The sequence below is a fragment of the Pterocles gutturalis genome, unplaced genomic scaffold (genome assembly GCF_000699245.1).
Source record: "Pterocles gutturalis isolate BGI_N339 unplaced genomic scaffold, ASM69924v1 scaffold10077, whole genome shotgun sequence".
NCBI lineage: Eukaryota > Metazoa > Chordata > Aves > Pterocliformes > Pteroclidae > Pterocles > Pterocles gutturalis.
The window spans coordinates 14953-24298 of NW_010110233.1; the positions used below are offsets into that span (position 1 = coordinate 14953).

Consider the following 9346-nt stretch of genomic DNA (forward strand, 5'->3'; position numbering starts at 1 on the left):
TGCCTTCCCCTTTCCCCTACGTTCAGCTCCTTAAGCTGTTTCACAATGCTTTTGTGCATAGTTCATCCTGTTCCTGTGGGTCTTGCTGTCGATTTTGTAATCTTGTAAGCGCTTTCCTATGCTACTGAGGGACAATAAGCGTAGTTATTTCACTGATCCTGGAGTCCTGTTTCTGACAAATTCCTGAGGCTACTGTTGGGGTTTTTTTTAATACAGGCTCCAGTGAAATACTTTTTTAGACTCGCATAATCACACAGGTTGGAAGGGACCTCCAGAAGTTCATCTGCTCCAGCTTCTTGCTTAAAACCCAGCTCTAGCTGGAGCAGGTGGCTCAGGGTCTTACCCAGTCAAGTGTTGAACACCTTCAGAATATGGAGATTCTCTGTGTCTTTGGGTCCCTCTTCCAGTGTTTGACCACGCCCATTGCTTGAAATAAGTAAATATTTTTAAAAGTTGGAATGTCCCATGTTCCAACACTCCTCTGTTGCCTCTTACCCTGTTGCTGTGCACCAGTGAGAAGAGCCTGGGTCCATCTTCTCTGCTCTTTCCCATTACGTAGTTGCAGACAGCAAGAAGATTTCCCCTCCTCTCCTGTTCCCCCTCTTAAGGATGAACAAATCTGTTTTTCTTAGCTTGTGTTTGTATGCTGTGTTCTCTAGCCCTCCACCATCTCAGCAGCCTTCTGCTAGAACACTCACAGCAATGCTGTTCTCATCCTGGGGAGCCCACACGTGGGCTGTACTGGTATACTGGTTTCCCTGGTTTCATATTAAGGCAGGTAGGACACGGCTGGTTTTACAAATCAGCTCCATATTCCAGCTTGTTGAAGATAAGACAGAGACCTCCGGCTATGAATAATGGAGGCGTCTGTTCACCAGGAAAACTATCTAAATGTGTCTGAAAAAAATTCAAGGAGTCTTCCTCCTAGACTTGAAGCTAATGATAGCCCTTTTTAGAGTCATAGGAATGATTACTTGGAAAAAAACAAGATTTCCAGACGCGGGGTTTTTTTTTTTTTAAGACTGTAGGAATAAGTATGTTCTGTTATTACCTGTTCCTCCTGGAGACTGGTTTTTTTGTTTTGTTTTGAAAACACCACAACTGAAAGAAACAGTAAGGAAGCTGATGAATGTCAAAAAATGTGCAAGAATAAAGTGAAACTAAAATGAAACCACGTTAAGTGACAGCAGGTTGCATACATGGGCTTCAGTGTGATAGGTACAGCCTTAAAATCAAAGGATAGCAGTCTAAAGAATGGAAGGCAAAACCCTTTTTCTGACAACTATTTTTCCAAATTCTGTGCTGAAAGTTAATACTTGGGGACACTCTGAGATGAATCATAAATGAAGTTGTTATACTGTGATCTGCAATGAACAGTTGCTTTCCCTGTTTGCTGCTTGGTTGGGGTTTCTTGCTGGTTTTTTGTTTGTTTTTTTTATCAGATCTCAAAGTTTGAACCCAAAACATATCTGCCAACTGCTTTTTCCTCTCAGATCTAGAGAGAACTCCTTTCTAGAAGGAAAGGAGCTAGGTTTCATTTTCTATCCTCAGAAGCATGAGTACTGATTTTTGGAGTTTATATGAAGTGCTGCTTTACAAATTAAGAAATTAACAAAATTATTTGTTTCCAAACGAGGAAGGTGGGGATGGTTGGAAATGTTAAAATGGTAAATCAGTGGGACAGACCTCTCCTTTCCTCAGTGCCAGTACTGCTAACACCTGCTACCCATGGCAGACCCAGAAATCTTGCCGATAAAGATGTCCCCATTTTTTATCATAGCTTTTGCTTAGGATTTTTTTTTTTTTTCTTTCTCTGAGTCCTTACATCCTTTCTCTGGAGGTCATTTTGCTTACGTCATTGCACTGCTTTTTCCTGATGGGGATATTAGTTTCCAGGAGAAAGGCAAACGAATGTGGAGGGGAATATTTGTTTGCAATATGATGGCAATATAAAAGTGTTTAAACTTCAGCATTTTCTTTTGTAAATATTTGAGAGTGTTAATTTTTTGGTTAAGACAGGCATGTATTTTAATCTTTATGGGTTTTTTTAATTAAAACTGAAATTTTTTTCTCTTTTATAATTAATCCATCCAAAGTAGGTAACTTTATTATCTGCATGATTAATCTGTGTTGAAATTTTCTAAAAGTCATCTGTATTTAGCATTTCTGGTTTCATTTCAGAGGTGTGTGATAGAAGTGGAGTGTGGATCATATCATTTGAAGCCTGGGCGTAGTTCACAACGCCTCAGGAGCCCTGAATAAAGCACTTGGGACGTGCTGCTGCAGAAGCTTTTTCTGGACCTGGAGATGCTTACTCAATAGGATTTTGAGATCTTGCTTTAGGTCCTTTCTGCGGCAGTGCCTGCTCAGATAAGCACTGGCCATAGGTTCTTACCATTGGTCTGTCAAATCAGCTTGAGGAACTGATCTAATTGAACTTCTTACTTGTTGGAAAGGGAATTGAGTTAAATGTCTTCTGTTAAACTGCCTTAACCGTTTTGTACAGCTCTGGTTAATGAGTTTGAAGTCTACGATGCTGTTAGGTGGCTGGGCTTTGTTTTGTGGGGTTTCTTTTATATATTTAGCAGAGAATTTCTGCGGGGAAAAAAAAATCATGTTTGAGCAGTGTCCCTTGTGCACTGCTCTTCATTCGCTTCCTGACCTCTGACATATCATCTCTTGTTGCGTACTCCAAGGAACCCTGCTAATGAGCAGCACTGTGCCTGAGCATTGTTCAGCTTTTAGACATGCAGCTACGTATCACCGTTTCATTTATCAGCTATTGCAGATGTGCAGGTGTGTTGACTTTGAGCCAGGAAAAGCCTCAAACCCCATCGTGTTTCAGGTCTGAAAACGACAGTCTGCAGCCTATGTAACTTCCTTTTGTTTAATATTTGCTGGATTCATTTTCTGTCCGTGTATTAGCATTTTGTTTGGTGTATTATGTTGATGATTGTGCATCAATTTTGACCTGTGCCATATCTCTTTCAGTGACCAGGAGCCTCCTTATTCAATGATCACGTTGCATGAAATGGCAGAAACAGGTATCAAAGCACTGTGGTGGGCATTTCAGTTGTGACTCCAAAGCCAAAAAAAAAAGAAAATCCCTTTTTTTGTTATGCGAAGAAAAATATACTCTAGCAGTATCTATTACGACTTGCTGTAGCTCTAGGGATGTGGGATCTAAAACACACTTCTGCCCTTCAGAAATTTCCCTGAGCTCATTGCATTTGCCAAAGGTTTTTTTTTTTTAAACTCCATTAAACTTCTGATGTGAACTCTCCAGAAGCAGCCAATGGATGGCCACAAACACACTGTAACGGCATTAAACCCTAAGCCACAAAGAATGTCTGCTTACGGTAAGGCAGAAACAACCCATATATGTATGCAGACACGGGCTAAACCAATGTGCTCCAGCATTGGCAAATAGTACATATTTTGTCTTGGGTTTTGCTGCCCTTAGACCTTTAATGATGTAGTTGTTCCAACCTTGTCCCTGAGTACTCCTGCAAGCTGAGCTGTGGTTGTGCAAGGGCTGTTTTTTTGTCGTTGTCACAGTAGGAGAAATTCTCCCAGCTCAAGACCCCCACCAAATTTCTAGTTCAGGTGAATTTTTGTCTCTCTCAGTAGAGTTGGTACTGGTCTTAAGAAATGTATTTCTATATCAAAATAAATTAATCAGCCCGATTAGAAATTACAGCAATTCAGGAAAATGTTTTTCGAGGGCGTGTGCTAACAAAACTCAGACACCAGTGTGTTACGTTTACTTGTCGTTGTTGAAGGGAGCGCCAAGTCTCTTCAACCTCACTCACTTGTAGGCAGATACAGGCTCTGTCTTTATTTTTACTTCTAAGGGAACTGGTTTTTCATAAATCCAAATCTGTTTATTAGTAATTTAACATCTTACGTGTGGATAGTTGTTTACTTCCAAGTAGAAGCCCTTGTCTATTCATTGTCTTGTTCCTTATAAAAGCAAATTTTCTGTAGACCATCAGGCATGGGACAAGCTAATGCAGTTCCTCTCAGGTCTGTGGTACCTGAGGGAACTCAGGAAGAGTGCTCTTCCACTGGCAAGAGGAAATATTGCTTCAGTGTTATCATGGATACGGCATTTAGCACTTGAGAGTTGACATTGGGCTGAACTCGTCTTGAGTATCCCACTGGGACAAAGTGCTTGTCCATACTGGTCATGAGTGTTCCTTCCTAATCCTAGTGGGAACTAAAGGATGCTCTGGCCTGGGCAGGACTGTTCTCCAAACAGCAGATTTACCCAAGCTGCTGTAAATTTATTTTTCTGCTTGAATTTAAACTTCTCAACTAGTGCAAACTAAGACATTGATGTGAAAAGTAAACTTTTTCTTTGGTGTCTTTTCTCTGGTGTCTTGTAAACTCACTGGGTAATGTTGAGGATTTCTCAGTTTGCATTTATGGATGTATTTTGAACACTGGATGTATTTTGAACACTTCTGAATGGAAGCGTTCATTCTGAGCGTTACTTCTGTTTTGTGGTTGACAGATGAAGGCTGGTTGGAAGTTGTCCAATCTTTAATTAGAGTTATTCCATTAGAAGATCCCCTGGGACCAGCTGTTATAACACTACTACTTGATGAATGTCCGCTGCCAACAAAAGTGAGTCTAAGGCATATGTACTTATCTGTGTGTGGCTGAATTTCAGTTAGTTGTGGTTGCCGCACCCATGATAGCTTCTTGGTGGGTTTCACCGGTGATGCAAGACTGTTAGTTCTTCAGAAAATGGGTGTAACTTGGAACTTTGAGTCATTTGTGGTGACTTGGTATCTGATGGCTACTTAAAGCCAGAAGCACTGCAGGGAAAAAAAAGAAGAAAAAAAAAATCTGGTCAGTGGGGAAGGAGAAGAGGCCTTTGGTCTTTAGCTGCTTTTATTGCTGTCCTCTCCTGCCATCACGTGCAGTGGGGGTGTACAGATGCTGCAAAAGCAGTACCAGTTCTGCCGTTTTGTTGGCAAGTGCTGAAAGCTGCGCATTTACAAGTCGCTGTTAAATTCGCTCCTGCCCTGCACGTAAGGAATGCAACGCAAGTGGCTGTGTGAAGTGAAGGAAATTACATTTTTTTAACTATGAAATATCCAATTTTGGCAAATTTTAATACTTTTTTGCTTTTTACTGACCACTAATCTAGTTTTCGGGTGGAGAGATGAGCCAAGGTGTTCAGACTGTGTTGGTGCGGGTGTTTTAGTGAGGGCCTCGGGTGCTTCAGCATGCTCACCATTGTTAAAACCCTTTAAACGGGATGATTGTGCAGAGGATTTGTCTGTCTTCAAATGCTTATCATTATCTCATTTCATCAGAAATTGATGATGATACCATCGCAGCTTTCATTTTCTGATGCTGACAATTTTAGTTTTCAATTGGCATTGTTAGGAGTATAAAAAGCTGGTAGCTTTTTGTCTTACGTCAATGCATGAGTGGCTGGAGAGCTAGCCAAGCTCTCTAACCACCCAAAGTGGGTTTTTTTTTTTCTTTAGGCTATTGATTAAAGTCATCTGAGACTTCTGAACAAGTTAAATGTTATATAGACTGTCACACAGACTGCAAAACGATTTTGAAAACAAAGCCAAGACTAGGAACTTTGCCTGCTTTGAAAAAGAATTCAGGAAGTGAAGACCCCTGTGAACATGCCCCATGAAGAGTGATTTTATATTTTTTGTTCAGCTATGCAACATACTCGGCAATCAAATGATTTGTTTTTTGAAAGCCATGTGACTTTTATTTGGGTACTTTAATTTTAAGGGGTTAGCTGTGAAATAGTTTGCCTTAGGAAGACAACAGGGATAAGATGCCTGTTTCTGGAGTGCACAGAAGTTTTTCTCCTGTGTCATCTCTTTGCAGCACAAGGAGCTGCAGTTGTGGGATCTGCTGGTCACGTGCAGCCTAGTTAAATGTTTGCTGCTGTTCATTTGATTTCTATTCAGTGTAAGTTTAAGTTTTTGGTCTTAAGGGGTTTAAGTCAGTGCCCCGCTTCTGTGACAGCTGGAGAACGGCGGCAGGCTGTATTTCATTTTCTGTTACTGTAGGCTGTAAAGTCCATAAAGTTAAAACTGCAGTCCAGTAAACTGTTTATTCTGTAAAGGCTTTATTGAACTCAAAATAGTTGATCTCTGGCAGTTCTAATAATGGCTAAGGGCAGTATCAGAGTATGTCAGGAGTCTAATTTTAGTGAGGCTTTTCCATCCTAAGTCTGTGGCTCAGTCATCCTTTCTCTGTTCTTTACACTTAGCATTAGTTCTGTTCATCAGTTCTGGTTTTAGAATCCCAGACTGGTTTGGGCTGGAAGGGACCTTCAAGATCACCCAGTCCTACCCCCTGCCATGGGCAGGGACACCTCCCACTAGCCCAGGTTGCCCAAAGCCTCATCCAGCCTGGCCTTGAACCCCTCCAGGGATGGGGCATCCACAGCTTCTCTGGGCAACCTGAACCTTTTGTGGCTTTTCTTTTGGGAACATAACTACTTTTCAGTGTTACCTCCCTACAAACCTCAGACTCTAGTGCAGTAAATTGATTTGAGTGTGCTCAGACACAATTCAAAGTAAGATCTATATCCAGCTTGAGCAGTACTATTTTTTTCTACAAGTGGCCTCCTGCTTACTTCAATATGAGGCGTTCTTCTGTTTTAATTAGATCCTAGCCTGAGATGATGCTGTTTCAATCTGAATCAGCTAAAACTTCCATGAAGTTGGGAAAGTTGAGGGGGATTTAGAACTTTGTGGGCGGGGGTTATCCCTGTAGGATAAGTTGTTCTGGCTCTAGGTTAACCCCTTAACTACTCCACAAATGGTGGATATGCTCTTGATCTATCTTGAATTTTATCTGTACCATACTGCCTGAATGAAGCAAGTCAAAGCATGGCATGTTAGATTTATTACCCTGATTGGTTACTTCCTAAATTAGCGCGACTACAGAAAGCCATTTATGCTCTCAAGAATACTATTTGTGACATCCTGTAAAGTTGACAGCATCCTAAATTTACAGTGGTGATGTAGGCTCATTTTTTGGGGCGTGTCTCTTTAGACTTGAATTTTAAAGTCTAAACTAGCCCTTTTCACAAGGGTGCCAGTTTTAGGACACTAGGAACAGATGAGATGGCAGTAGTGCTGTATCTGCTGATTGGTATCGGTATTCTTATCTTGGAAGATAACCATCCCATGCTGTCTGTAATATCATGCTGACTTCAGTAATATAGCACAAAAATAATTTGTCCTATATTGAGTTAGAGGGAAAACTGTATCTACCAGTAACGCTGAAGAGATTTCTGATTTTTGTTTTTCAGGATGCATTACAAAAGTTAACTGAAATATTAAACTTAAGTGGAGCTGCTGCTTGCCAGGATGCTTGTCACCCTGCCAGACACCGGAATACAACGGCAGTGCTGGGCTGCTTAGCAGAGAAGCTAGCAGGTAAAGCCGTGGGATTCTTCTGTAAGCTTGCATTCGGCTCACTGAGGCACCTTCTGCTGTGGCGCCCACGATGCAGACTAGTTTTTTTAATTGTTTGCTTAGAACTGAATAATATTCTGCATTGAGGGGAGACCTTCTGTGACAGAATCTACTTCTTGATTAAAATGTTGAACATTCACTAGCTTGGGTCTGAATGAGCTGTTCACAATCCCAAATACTTAAAAAGATCAAATCCTTCTGATGCATGGGATTGTGGATCAGTGTGTTTTTGGTGTATTGCCTTAGCACTGGTGATCAGTCTTTCTGAAGCCCTGCTCTGGCTGTATGTGAATGGCTGAGGACACAGTTCTGTAGCCAGCAGGCAGGAGTATCAAATGAGCAGGCTTGGAGGCTGTATAGAAACAAAAAAGAAAAATGCTCTTCCTGCTAAACATGTACTGTTCTATTGTAGTTAGCTGAAAAGATTCTCTCTTCTGTGTTACTTAAAAAAAAAAAAAAATGTGATTCTATTTTAGGGTGACTTTTTGTACAGAACTTTTTATTCCCTGTCATTTCTAGCACCCTGCTGGAAACTGATGATTAAGTTTCCTTCCTGCAGGGTTTGTATCTAGGTTTTTTTACTCCTTTTCTGAAAGCAGGCAGGAAAAGGTGGAAGAAGTGATCGTCCAGTATCACCTAATGGTTATTAAACAACAATTTCAATATTTCTGTCAAAAATTTAAAGAACGAGGGCAGGAAGCATTTTTGTACTGTAATACTTCTCCCCTGTTATACTAAGTCAGAATGCAATCCTGTATCCACTTTCCTCTTAGTGGACACAGACCCCATTCTATCAGCTCAGGCAGCAATTCAGTGAATGCTGCGTTGGAACCCATTGCAATTTGTTAGAATTCGTAGAGTTTGAGTCACTTGTATCTGTCTCTTGATTAAGCACACAGTATTTCAAGATTTTTTTTTTTTTTTAAATCAACTGCTTGCTGTGGTGCTGCTGCAAATTGTATAATTAACTATCAAGTAGACGATATCAGATGCTCGGTTTTGCTTTTTTTGGGCTACTGGTCAATGGAGCTGGTCTGTATCCTTTGACTCAAGAAGTAAAGGGGAGCCACTCTCTTTTTTGAAAGTAACGAGCATGCAAATTCTAAGCAGAGGCTGGTGGAGTCTTACTTCAAAATCTCAGAAGTGTGGCTAGAACTCAGTACCCACTTACAGCAGGGAAAGCAAATGTTTGTAATTTGCCAGTAACAGTGTGTTTATTAGATATGTAGAAAATACTTGACTGGGAACAGTGATAATTCTATATTATAGTTTGCTTTGCTGCAAAGTTCTTAGATGTTCTTTAGTTTGTTGCCTTGTGTTTAAAAGATCTATGCAACGAGAATATGGTAGTTCCCATGGACGGATTTAATTCTTCATGTTCCTGTAGGTCCTGCGAGTATAGGCTTACTCAGCCCAGGCATATTGGAATATTTACTTCACAGCTTGGTAAGTGTCTTCAATCTTTTTGTATGTATCCATATATAGTGATTTCCATTAAAAAATAAATTTCATTATTAGTGTGAAAAGTTAGGGTCATGTTTGGTAAATACTGATAACGTATGTTATAGAAAACTGAGATTCCAGAGAGTTTGTGGAGTTTCCGTCCTTGGAGATAATGAGAAGTCAATAGGAGAAGGCACTGAGCAGCCTCATCTACTCCAACCAGCTCTTCACAGGAGCTTTGGAAGTCCCTTTCAACCTAGAGCACTCTGTGACAGACTGACAGCTTTTCCTATCCCTCTGTGCTGGATATTTATTAAATAACTTCTCTTACTGCCCATATTTAGAACTTCCAGTCCCATCCGACAGTGATGCTTTTTGCACTAATAGCCCTGGAGAAGTTTGCACAAACAAGTAAGTATTACCCTGAAACC

At 40.6% G+C, this 9346-nt stretch overlaps 1 protein-coding gene across 1 annotated transcript in view; it reads left to right on the forward strand.

Moving 5' to 3' along the window:
* RSPRY1 (ring finger and SPRY domain containing 1) overlaps positions 1 to 9346 on the forward strand; it is a gene marked incomplete at its 3' end in the record, with an annotated part of 20323 nt that overhangs the window by 1326 nt on the left and 9651 nt on the right. Inside the window, 5 exon segments of the mRNA XM_010073272.1 lie at positions 2992 to 3044; positions 4517 to 4629; positions 7307 to 7433; positions 8860 to 8918; positions 9260 to 9326. Of these exon segments, the coding sequence (XP_010071574.1) occupies positions 2992 to 3044; positions 4517 to 4629; positions 7307 to 7433; positions 8860 to 8918; positions 9260 to 9326 (419 nt within the window).